At 41.9% G+C, this 13,295-nt stretch overlaps 1 protein-coding gene across 2 annotated transcripts; it reads left to right on the forward strand.

The window, feature by feature from the left end:
* The first annotated feature begins 237 nt into the window (after positions 1-237).
* Positions 238-7,029, forward strand: LOC109875531 (zinc finger protein 664-like). 2 transcript variants are annotated; one of them, XM_031798746.1, is made up of 3 exons: positions 238-824; positions 5,540-6,008; positions 6,093-7,029. In XM_031798746.1, exons 1-3 carry the CDS (start codon positions 464-466, stop codon positions 6,664-6,666), a joined length of 1,404 nt encoding a protein of 467 aa, XP_031654606.1. In that variant the 5' UTR covers positions 238-463; the 3' UTR covers positions 6,667-7,029. The 2 variants fall into 2 exon arrangements, with proteins under 2 accessions (XP_031654606.1, XP_031654605.1); XM_031798745.1 differs by having other exon boundaries at positions 5,540-7,029.
* The last annotated feature ends 6,266 nt before the right edge of the window (positions 7,030-13,295 follow it).

A 13,295-nucleotide genomic window follows, 5' to 3' on the forward strand; every position in this document is an offset into this window, starting at 1 on the left:
CTGTTTGTACTTATAGGTAACCATAAAGTGACTACAACTAGCTTACTAAGTCTTTATCCACACTGTGTTGTTACACTGGTGAGTAAAAACTCACGCTTCCTACACTTTAACTTGTTGTCTGAAGATAAAATATACATTTTACTCAACTGCGTTACCCACTCCAGTCAGCAGAGGGTAGTCTGGGAATTTAAAGTTATGCTGTTGGTGTGACGTATAATCTAGTGTACGGAACGCTTCTTTCATCAGCAGCAACAGTTAGTCAGACACCTCGGTAGCTTGCTAGACAAAATAGACGAACCAATAAAGGTCTTTAGACGCTTTCGTGTATATTAGCCAGTGTGTTTTAAACCCACTTCTGTCGTGTAGTTAGTTATCCGATCTAATTTCATATTTACGGTGTTGTAGTTATTAGTCAGCTAGCGGGCTGGTTAAGTTAGCATTAGCCTAGCTAACATCTACGACCATGCGGTCACTAAGCTACTCTCCTGCTAAAGAAGTGAAAGAGGAGGAGGAAGAGAAGGTTGTTACAATACAAAAACAAGTAGCGGGTGAGGCTGTTACAGTGAAAGAAGAAGAGAAAGAAGTTTCAGTGAAAGAAGAGGAAGACACGTTCAGAGTGAAAGAGGATGTTACAGTAAAGGAAGAGGAGAAAGAGGAGGGTGCAGTTTTTGGAGTGAAAGAGGAGGAGGGGGAGATGACTGTCACATCGAAAAAGGAGGAAGAAGAGGAGGAAACTGGATATCTGGGCCCGGTTTCCCAAAGGTATCTTAAGGCATCAAATGGTTATAACGATGAACGTGATGATCAGGCCCTGGTTAACACTAGTAAGTACTGTCTTAAAAACAGAGGCACAAACTCTGCAGTTGTTGAACTGATGTTTGGTGTTAAAGGTGTAATCTGCAATTGTTACATCCATATTTGGACTCTTAAATTATTCATTTATAACCATTGATTATTGAAGAATATAACACATTCCTCGTGAGCTTAGTTCAATTGTTGTACCCCATCAGAACCCCAAATAAACTTGTTTAACTCCAATGTTTAGGAACAATGTAAACCAACACTGTATAGCCTTAAAACATGGTTAAAACTATAATGTTGATATCATGGATGGTCAGTCCTAGCCTATGTAGGTCTGTCTATGAATTTGAGACTAGTTACATTTCTCCAGCCCCATCCATCCAACACCCACCAACCTAGACAAGAAGTTCAGAAATCTTGGCGTAACAGTTATAAGGTGTTGTCTTGACAGTCACTGGACCCAGGTTTGAGTTCAGCTAAGGGCTACCCCCTGAATTCACTACACTATGAATATCAGGACTGGCCACCCATGATGTCATAATGATAGTTTAACCAGGTTTCTAGGCTATATAGTATATTATAGCTTTCATCCATGATGTCATAATGATAGTTTAACCAGGTTTTTCAGTTAAATAGTATATTCTAGAATTGCCAGTGTTAATTTCCTTTGGAGGCAAATTATTAGAGCTGTTGATAAGTCATTGTATAATTTTCAGCCATTTTTTTCATGTCATTTCATTAAAGGCAAGAAATACCTAGATTGAATTACATTAATGAATTGGTTTGAAATCTTTGTTTTAAACCCTCCTCAAAATTAGTGCCTTGATGGATTTGTAAAAAAATGTTTTGTAATGAAACACTATTTTTATTTGATTTTTAAATGTAACCTTTATTTAACTAGGCAAGTCAGTTAATAACAAAATCTTATTTACAATGACTGTCTACCACGGACGACGCTGGGCCAGTTGTGCGCCGCCCTATGGGACTCCCAATCACGGTCGGTTGTGATACAGCCTGGATTTGATCCAGTGTGCCTGTAGTGACGCCTCAAGCACTGAGATGCAGTGTCCACTGCGCCACTCGGGAGCCCCAAAATCATGTTCTAGTGCTGTCCCCAACTAAAATACATCTTGGTCAACCAAGAGTCATCTGTAATGTCTACCAATCACCCCACGTGTTTTTATAAAATCTATATGTACTGAACTTGTCTGATGCTGTAAGCACGCTGTTTGATTAAATAAATAAGACACACAAATGACTTGGAGGGAGCCAGTCATCAATATAACCTGACTAGGAGGGAGCCGGTCATCAATATAACCTGACTAGGAGGGTGCCGGTCATCGACACAACCTGGACTAGGAGGGTGCCGGTCTTTTTATTTTTATTTTACTCTGCAAGTCGGTAAAGAACAAATTCTTATTTTCAATGACGGCCTAGGAACAGTGGGTTAACTGCCTTGTTCAGGGGTAGAACGGCAGATTTGTACCGTGCCAGTTCGGGGACCCGATCTTGCAACCTTTCGGTTACTCGTCCAACGCACTGCGCTACGCTGCCGCCCCAACCTAACCACTATAACACTATAATTAGTATTCCCTGAAGTAGGGAAACGAGGTATAACGCCTGTTTGGCCCTACCCCTTCCTGGGTCGGTGAAGAGTGGTATTAAACTTAAGGAATAATTCCGAGCCTCACACTCATCACTTGTAGAATGCGGGGCTTCCAGCGAGGCGTGAATTTAAAAGTATGTTGTACCTAGTTTCTCTCCTTCAGGGAACAGTTATAGTCATAACGTTACACTTGTCATATGATGAATTCCAACTTAAATACTGGATCTTGCTGTTGGACAGATTTTTTGTATTCTGAAATGCACTCCAACTATGTATCATTCAGTGGCTCCTTATGTTAAGCTGGAAAAACAGTTTTCGTGGGAACAGAATTACTAAATAATTTCAGAGTTTGCTAAATCCAATGGTTTTTAAATGAGTGTCATCTTGTAATCCAAGATGGCGTAGCAGTAAGACGTGTTTGTTGTAAGTGTTATGTTTTTTCCGTCTTTTTGTAATCTCTTTTTCTATTTTTAAATTAAAAATACCTTCCGGCATCCCGCCTCACCCAATGTCATACGGATCTGCTATTTTTTTTTTGACCTTATAGCTAGAAGCTGGCCATCAGAAGCTAACCAGCTAATTAGCTACTAGCTATTTCGTCATTGTCAGCCACTGCAAGCAGCCTTTAGCTTTTTTAGCTCAGACACCAGCCGCTTTTAGCCTGGATAATACCTGCCAGTCAACACAGCGCGATATCATCATGAGCATATCGGACTGTTTTTCTCCACTACTTCACCGTATTCCTGCCTTAAGCTCTGGACCATTACACTGGATAATCGCAGCTAGCTGCTACTGACTGGCCCAGCCCCGAAGCTAGCCTTGAGCCAGAGCAATTTTTCAGAGAAGTCAGTAACCAATACACACAATCAGTTAGGAAAGCAAAAGCTAGCTTTTTCCAACAGAAATGTGCATCCTGTAGCTCTAACTACAAAACGTTTTGGGACACTGTAAAGTCCATGTAGAATAAGAGCACCTCATCCCAGGTGCCCACTGCACTGAGGCTAGGAAACACTGTCACCACCGATAAATCCACGATAATCGAGAATTTCAAGAAGCATTTCTCCATGGCTGGCCATGCTTTCCTCCTGGCTATCCCAACCCCGGGCAACAGCTCCCCACCCCCCCGCAGCTACTTGCCCAAACCTCCCCAGCTTCTCCTTCACCCAAATCCAGATAGCTGATGTTCTGAAAGATTTGCAAAACCTGGACCCATACAAATCAGCTAGGCTAGACAATCTGGACCCTCTCTTTCTCAAATTATTTGCCGCCATTGTGGCAACCCCTATTACTAGTCTGTTCAACCTCTCTTTCGTATCGTCAGTGATTCCTAAAGATTGGAACACTTCTGTGGTCATCCCCCTCTTCAAAGGGGGTGACACTCTAGACCCGAACTATTACAGACCTATTTCCATCTTGCCCTGCCTTTCTAAAGTCTTCGAAAGCCAAGTTAACAAACAGATCACTGACCAGTTTGTATCCCACCGTACCTTCTCCGCTGTGCAATCCATTTTCCAAGCTGGTCACTGGTGCACCTCAGCCACTCTCAAGGTCCTAAACAATATCATAACCGCCATCGATAAGAGACAATACTGTGTAGCCATCTTCATCAACCTGGCCAAGGCTTTCGACTCTGTCAAACACCGTATTCTTATCGGCAGACTTAACAACCTTGGTTTCTCAAATGACTGACTCGCCTGGTTCACCAACTACCTCTCAGAACTACTTCTCAAGAGTTCAGTGTGTCAACTCGGAGGGCCTGTTCGGACCTCTGGCAGTCTCTATGGGGGTACCACAGGGTTCAAATCTCTGGCCGACTCTTTTCCCTGTATATACCAACAATGTTGCTCTTGATCCAACTTTACGCAGATGACACCATTCTGTATACATGTGGCCCTTCTTTGGGCACTGTTAACAAACCTCCAAACGAGCTTCAATGCCATACAACATTCCTTCCGTGGCCTCCAACTGCTCTTAAATGTTAGTTAAACTAAATGTATGCTCTTCAACCGATCGCTGCCTGCACCCACCCTTCCAGCATCACTACTCTGGACGGTTCTGACTTAGAATATGTGGACAACTATAAATACCTAGGTGTCTGGTTAGACTCTCCTTCCAGACTAATATTAAGCATTTCCAATCCAAAATTAAATCAAAAAACGGCTTCCTATTTCGCAACAAAGCCTCCTTCACTCACGCTGCCAAACATACCCTCGTAAAACTGACTATCCTACCGATCCTTGACTTCGGTGATGTCATTTTCAAAATAGTCTCCAACACTCTACACAGCAAACTGGATGCAGTCTATCACAGTGCCATCCGTTTTGTCACCAAAGCCCCATATACCACCCACCACTGCGACCTGTATGCTCTCGTCGTTGGAAATGAGAACTTGTTCTCGACTGGCCTACCTGGTTAAATAAAGGTGAAATAAAAAACAATCGTAACTTTATTAGCATCATTCAAATGGATACTATCATTAACGCGGTTCTTCAATAATTACACGTAATTCTTAATACTGTAGCAAACATTATATTAAGCAGGACATTCAAATGAGCCTTAGAATTATAATCCAAAGTAGTGTTAAATGTACTCATAAGCAACCTGGAAATGGAGGTTAGTCCCATGAGTTTTCCCCCATTCACATTCAGAATACATTGTGAAAAACTGAAATCTTTGCTCACCATTTTTGCTCCAGGCAGATACACGACATTCATAACTATCGGCTTCCTCATTACCAGATATACTACATCCATAACTAGCGGTTTCCTCATTAGCTTAGCAGGGAGGTGTTTCTGCAATCAAATTGTGTGTGCATCGCCCTTGTGCCAGAATTGTATTAAACACAGAAAAGGGCCTATATTGGAGACCAAAAGTCGTCTGGCACACTGCTTAGAGTTTCAACAACATGAATAACTTATTTCTAGCCTACAATCATCAAAGTTACTACTAATGTGAAAACAAGGCAAAATATGACTATTCTTGCTCATTTTAAGACAATTGTCAAATCATTTTAACATTCATTACAGACAATTGTTGTACAACATCATGGCTATACTGTTGGAATCACCTTTTACAGTGGATTTCCACTGTTGTGGGCCTTTAATCATCTGTCTGACTTTGTTGTTCACACAGGAGAGATACGGGACTGTCGTGGATCCTCTGGGGAGCATCAACAACCTCATGATGCTGAAGAGGGAGAGAAGAGTCTCTCAAGATCAGAATACCTCAAGAAACACCTGCAGAGACCCACAGGGAAGAGATTCACCTCATCAGGCATTAAAATTCATCAGAGAATCTACACAGGAGAGGAACCTTATAGTTGTGGTCAATGTGGGAAGAGTTTTACTAAATCTCGCTATCTGACTCTACATCAGAGAACACACACAGGAGAGAAACCTTATAGCTGTGATCAATGTGGGAAGAGATTTGCTACATCTGGCTCTCTGACAGTGCACCAGAGATTACACACAGGAGAGAAACATTATAGCTGTGGTCAATGTGGGAAGAGTTTTACTACATCTTGCTATCTGACTCGACATCAGAGAACACACACAGGAGAGAAACCTTATAGCTGTGATCAATGTGGGAAGAGTTTTACTACATCTCGCTATCTGACTCTACATCAGAGAACACACACAGGAGAGAAATCTTGTAGCTGTGATCAATGTGGGAAGAGATTTGCTACATCTGGCTCTCTGACACTACACCAGAGAACACACACAGGAGAGAAACCTTACAGCTGTGATCAATGTGGGAAGAGGTTTTGTCAATCTGGAGAGCTGACAGTGCACCAGAGAATACACACAGGAGAGAAACCGTATTTCTGTGATCAATGTGGGAAGAGGTTTGTTCAATCTAGCCAGCTGACTCAACACCAGAGAATCCACACAGGAGAGAAACCTTATAGCTGTGATCAATGTGGGAGGACTTTTACAACAACTAGCTCTCTGACAGTACACCAGAGAAAACACACAGGAGAGAAACCTTTTAGCTGTGGTCAATGTGGGAAGAGATTTGCTACATCTGGCAATCTGACTCTTCACCAGAGAACACACACAGGAGAGAAACCTTATAGCTGTGGTCAATGTGGGAAGAGATTTGCTACATCTGGCAATCTGACTCTACACCAGAGAACACACACAGGAGAGAAACCGTATAGCTGTGATCAATGTGGGAGGAGTTTTACTTCAACTAGCTCTCTGACAGTACACCAGAGAACACACACAGGAGATAAATCTCATAGCTGTGACCAGAGATAATCTGATAAAACCAGAGATAATCTGATAAAAGATCTCTGATCAAATATTACAAAATACATACATGAAGGAGTTGTTTCATGATTTCAATGAATTAATGTCACAATGTAGAATTTTTAACATTGTAGTAGGAGTATTTTAATGATGTCACAATGTAGAAGCCTAAATGTTTCCCCCCTTATGAATTGATTTCAACATGATATGGATATTAGCCCCAGGGGGGAAAAACTCCCAAGAATTGCCATAACCGAGGAATAAGGCTATAAGTGGTGGCCAGTCCTCTTCTGGCTGTGCCGGATGGAGATCATAACAGAACATGGCCAAGATGTTCAAATGTTCATAAATGACCACCATGGTCAAATAATAATCACAGAAGTTGTCGAGGGTGCAACTGGTCAGCACATCAGGATAGCCGATCATTAAGAGTATCTCTACCGCTCCTGCATGTCTCTAGAGAGTTGAAAACAGCAGGTCTGGAACAGGTAGCACGACGGGTGAACAGGTCAGGGTTCCATAGCCACAGGCAGAACAGTTGAAACTGGAGCAGCAGCACGGCCAGGTGGACTGGGGACTGCAAGGAGTCATCATGCCAGGTAGTCCTGAGGCATGGTCCTAGGGCTCAGGTCCTCCGAGAGAAAGAAAGAGAGAATTAGAGAGAGCATACTTAAATTCACACAGGACACCGGATAAGACAGGAGAAGTACTCCAGATATAACACACTGACCCTAGCCCCCCGACACACAAACTACTGCAGCATAAATACTGGAGGCTGAGACAGGAGGGGTCAGGAGACACTGTGGCCCCATCCGATGAGACCCCCGGACAGGGCCAAACAGAAAGGATATAACCCCACCCACTTTGCCAAAGCACAGCCCCATACCACTAGAGGGATATCTTCAACCACCAACTTACCATCCTGAGACAAGGCTGAGTATAGCCCACAAAGTTCTCCGCCACGGCACAACCCAGGCACGAAGATCATGTCAGTGACTCAACCCACTCAAGTGACGCACCCCTCCTGAGCCAGTGACTCAGCCCCTGTAATAGGGTTAGAGGCAGAGAATCCCAGTGGAGAGAGGGGAACCGGCCAGGCAGAGACAGCAAGGGCGGTTCGTTGCTCCAGAGCCTTTCTGTTCACCTTCACACTCCTGGGCCAGACAACACTTAATCATATGACCAACTGAAGAGATGAGTCTTCAGTAAAGACTTAAAGGTTGAGCCGAGTCTACGTCTCACATGGGTAGGCAGAACATTCCATAAAAATTGAGTTCTATAGGAGAAAGCCTTGCCTCCAGCTGTTTGCTTAGAAATTCTAGGGACAATTAGGAGTTTTGTTAAACTTACCACGTTGGCGACCCACTTGAATCAAAATGTAGCTAGCCGTTTTCTACAAATTGTCCCCTAGCCAGGGATGTACACATTACTCCCAGATTCCGTGTGGTTTTTGAGCTGTTAGTTTTAACAGGACGTGCAACCTCATCTCCCTCTCGCACAAATGATTTTAGCATGATATCGATGAGTGATGACAAATAACTGTTGCATTCCCTTGTTTAGCGACCCCTAAATTTAAATGCATCACTCCCAAATGTAGCTGACTCTTCTGCAGGTTGTCCTCTAACCATTGAGGTAAAATATATCTCCCATTTCCATGTGTTTTTTTGTTGTTGTGTCAGTACAACCTAATTTCCCCCCAAATCGATGTCAGTGATTTATTGGTACTTGTCAAAACAACAGCGTTTTTGGTTCTTGTTCAGTTTATAAGGAGCTTGTTTAAAAAAATACAAGGAATATGATTATTGTGGCAGATGTTTGTGTATATAGCACATGTTAGGTTTTCAATTTATCCCAAACTGTTGGTTATTGATTGGACAAGTTAAAACTGTGTTTTGACATTGGGCTATCCCATTTAGCAAAATGTCATTGAAAAGATGTTGAAAATATGACTATGCAATTAAAATACTTTAGATTTATATTTCATGTCACATTTTGTAGTGATATTTATTCATGCAACCAACTGACAATTTTTTGGTACAATTATATTGACATTGTTGCCCTGTTTTTAGAAGATCAGGGTTAATTCTCACATGTGCCAAACCAAATGTACTAGAGCATGACATTCTCTTGGCCCTGATCCAACAATATGCCTATTGAGTGAACCCTGAAAAGAGAGAGAAGCTCCGCAGTGAGGTGGAAAGTTACCACGGACATCGCAGGAGTTTCCTCTTGACATCAGACATTTCCATGGTAAGGAAAATTTTGTTGCTGAATATCTCTGGGGTCAAAAATATTTGTGTTTTGCATTTAGCCAGTGTGTTTATTTGGAGTTTTATCTCTTATTCTTTTCTCTATTGAAACTGCACTGTTGGTTAGGGGCTCGTAAGGAAGCATTTCACTGTTGTATTCGGCGCATGTGACTAATACAATTTGATTTGAGTTTTGTTTGGGGTCGTTCCAAGGGGACGAGAGTTCTAGAAGCTAGTGAGTTTTAGGAAGACGAGAGTTCTAGAAGCTAGTGAGTTTTAGGAAGACGAGAGTTCTAGAACCAAGTGAGTTTTAGGATTCTATAGAAAGAAGGAGAAAAAAATAATACGATTGTTTATTATTATTTAGGATTTTGTGCTTTTTCTTGTTTTTAATTGTTGACAGCCAGTGGACACCATGTTTATATTGTTGAAGGTGAAGCATTGTAGTTGATTATAATGTGAAATGGAAGTTGTTTTCTGTTGGCGGTGAGCAAACTTGTCCAACAAACATATAGGATATATTTGTTGTCTTAAGGGGGAAAGTGTTCCAGGCTTTGGTTTTTCCATTTATTTTTTGAGGTTGGACTTCAGCACGTCTAGCTCGTTAGCACGTAGGACGCACTGATTGGTGTCACCTCGTTAGTCGGTATGTGTTACACCTGTGCAGGCTTGTTTATCTCATTAGTGGGAAGGTGTTTCACCTGAGCTGGTCCAGGTTCTATTTAAGAGAGTCAACAACTTTAGTTGCTCCACCTTTTTGGTTTACTTCCTGTCTTTAAGTTTGGTGTGGGTTTTTCTTTTGGGGGGGTTTGGATATCGCATCCAATTAATATTTTAACCAATGGCATTTTCTTAGGGTGCTCATTAGTCTTCTGTTTGTTGTGTACTAAATATTTCTGTTTATTTTCATTGTTTTTTTCCTGTGAAGCCATTGTGTTGCATTCATTTCTGAAATGTGCTGTACAAATAAAGCTGGATTTGATTTCAACAAATGAACCCAATGACTGACCAATCGACAGACTCTTGATCCGAAAATCAGTATCAATCCCATGTGAAAGGATTCAACTACTGCAAACTGAAACAAACAAATGGATCAAACAGATCAATCCCACTTTTCCAGCCTACTGAAGGCGTGGTGGAGTGGTAAACAACACCCAAGGCTCTATCAGGGGCTTGAGGTGGTCTCCCACAGCTCTGCTTATGTCATGTTCTGTGGTCTTGCCGTTCCATTTCTTGACTGCCCATGTAACACAGAAAGAAACACATTTAGTCATATTATATAAAACATTCAAAGTAATGGATATGGAGCATCTATGGCCTCAGTAACACCTGGCACCTAAATGTGACTTTTGTCATCCGATCACTCTTAAGCTGCATTAGGTTCAGAACAACCAGGATGGGCCTTTGACAATGTCAAGCCACCAAATATGCATAAGCAATGTAAAGAGATGTGGGGTAAAGTAAATTCTACACAAATTAATATCAAAGAACAAATATGTGTGCCTGAGGGGAAATTAACTTTCATACAGCCAGAAGGGGTGAGAAATTACACCAATATCAGTGGATAATTTGCACTAATGTAAATCAATATGGATGATGGAACAGATGAACCTTTTACTGATGTGATGAGACATACATTTTTACCATCTAAACCATGTGTGACCTCTCACCTCTCTGGCTATAGAAGTGTTCTTCCTAACCAGTCCCCCAATAGCTCTCTGACTGAGCTCCACCCTCACTGGGTCTTCAGAGGAGAGGAAGGCTGAGGAGGGATGGAAGGATGAATGGATCAGTCAGTCAATAATGTGTAGAGCTGCTGTCTGACAAAATCACATTTTCAGTAGTTCATTAAAGTAATTAAGGCTTTATGACTGCTGAATACCAACTATCAATCACTTAGATCATGTATGTTCAGGTAGAGATACATCCTTGGGACGTCCCTAGCCCATTGAAGTTGACATTTAAAATGGTAATGTTTTAGGATACCAAATGTCCCAAGGATCCCTGATTGCATTGACCATTGTGCATTCTTCAGACTCTTTTACATAGCAGGTGTAAAATAAACAGTCAAGACGCGCAATGGATTATGGTCATTGCAGTTTAAAAAATAGCATCTAATTATCCCTCTCTGTATGCAGGGTTGTTTGAGAAGAATGTGATTGTCAGCCCTAACAATCCATCTTGCACCTTATCAGGGATGAATTGGACCATTTTCCTGTCCTGCTAAGCATTCTAAATGTAACGAGTACTTTTGGTAGTCAGGGGAAATGTATGGAGTATAAAATACAATATTGTTTTTAGTAGGTGAACGGATGATCTCCACATGTGTGGTTCCCACCGTGAAGCATGGAGGAGGAGGTGTGATGGTGTGGGGATGCTTTGCTGGTGACACTGTGATTTATTTAGAATTCGAGGGTCACTTAACCAGCATGCCTACCACAGCATTCTGAAGCGAAACGCCATCCCATCTGGTTTGCACTGTTTTTCAACAGGACAATGACCCAAAACACACCTCCAGGATGTGTAAGGGCTATTTGACCAAGAATGGGAGTGATGGTGCTGCACCAGATGGCCTGGCCTCCACAATCACCCAACCTCAACCCAATTGAGATGGTTGGGATGAGTTGGACCGCAGAGTGAAGGAAAATCAGCCAACAAGTACTCAGCATATGTGGGAACTCCTTCAAGATTGTGGGGAAATCATTCCTCATGAAGCTGATTGAGAGAATGCCAAGAGTGTGTGAAGCTGTCATCAAGGCAAAGGGTGGCTACTTTGAAGAATATAAAATATTTTTTGATTTGTTTAACACTTTTTTTTGGTTACTTCAGGATTCCATATGAGTTATTTCATAGTTTTGATGTCTTCACTATTATTCTACAATGTAGAAAATAGTAAAAATAAAGAAAAACGCTTAAATGAGTATGTTTGTTCAAACTTTTGACTGGTACTGTATACAATACCGTTCAAAGTTTGGGGTCACTTAGAAAAACGTCCTTGTGCTTGAAAGAAAAGCAAATGTTTTTGTCCATTAAAATAACATCAGATTGATCAGTAATACAGTGTAGGCATTATTAATATTGAACATGACTATTGCAGCTGGAAACGGCAGATTATCAGCAACCATCCCTCCTGTGTTCCAATGGTACGTTGTGTTAGCTAATCCAAGTTTATCATTTTAAAAGGCGAATTGATCATTAGAAAACCCTTTTGCAATTATGTTAGCACAGCTGAAAACTGTTGTTATGATAAAAAAAGTTGAGTATCTGGAGAATCAGTATTTGTGGGTTCGAATACAGGCTCAAAATGGCGAGAAACAAATGACTTTCTTCTGAAACTCAGTCTATTCTTGTTCTGAGAAAAGAAGGCTATTCCATGCGAGAAATTGCCAAGAAACTGAAGATCTCGTACAAAGCTGTGTACTACTCCCTTCACAGAACAGCACAAACTGGCTCTAAACAGAATAGAAAGAGGAGTGGGAGGCCCCGGTGCACAACTGAGTAAGAGGACAAGTGTCTAGTTTGAGAAATATACGCTTCAAAAGTCCTCAACTGGCAGCTTCATTAAATAGTACCCGCAAAACACCAGTCTCAACGTCAACAGTGAAGAGGCGACTCCGGGATGCTGGCCTTCTAGGCAGAGTTGCAAAGAAAAATACATTTCTCAGACTGGCCAAAAAAAGAAAAGATTAAGATGGGCAAAAGAACACAGACACTGGACAGACAAACTCTGCTGTTCCATAAGGTGTTTTTAAAATCTAATTTTACTGCTGGCATCAGTTACTTGATGTGGAATACAGTTCCATGTAGTCATGGCTCTATGTAGTACTGTGTGCCTCCCATTGTCAAATCAAATCAAATGTATTTATATAGCCCTTCGTACATCAGCTGATATCTCAAAGTGCTGTACAGAAACCCAGCCTAAAACCCCAAACAGCAAGCAATGCAGGTGTAGAAGCACGGTGGCTAGGAAAAACTCCCTAGAAAGGCCAAAACCTAGGAAGAAACCTAGAGAGGAACCAGGCTATGTGGGGTGGCCAGTCCTCTTCTGGCTGTGCCGGGTGGAGATTTTAACAGAACATGGCCAAGATGTTCAAATGTTCATAAATGACCAGCATGGTCGAATAATAATAAGGCAGAACAGTTGAAACTGGAGCAGCAGCACAGTCAGGTGGAAGTTGAAACTGGAGCAGCAGCATGGCCAGGTGGACTGGGGACAGCAAGGAGTCATCATGTCAGGTAGTCCTGGGGCATGGTCCTAGGGCTCAGGTCCTCCGAGAGAGAGAAAGAAAGAGAGAAGGAGAGAATTAGAGAACGCACACTTAGATTCACACAGGACACCGAATAGGACAGGAGAAGTACTCCAGATATAACAAACTGACCCCAGCCCCC

This window comes from Oncorhynchus kisutch, linkage group LG20 (assembly GCF_002021735.2).
Source record: "Oncorhynchus kisutch isolate 150728-3 linkage group LG20, Okis_V2, whole genome shotgun sequence".
In the NCBI taxonomy this organism is placed as follows: Eukaryota; Metazoa; Chordata; class Actinopteri; order Salmoniformes; family Salmonidae; genus Oncorhynchus; species Oncorhynchus kisutch.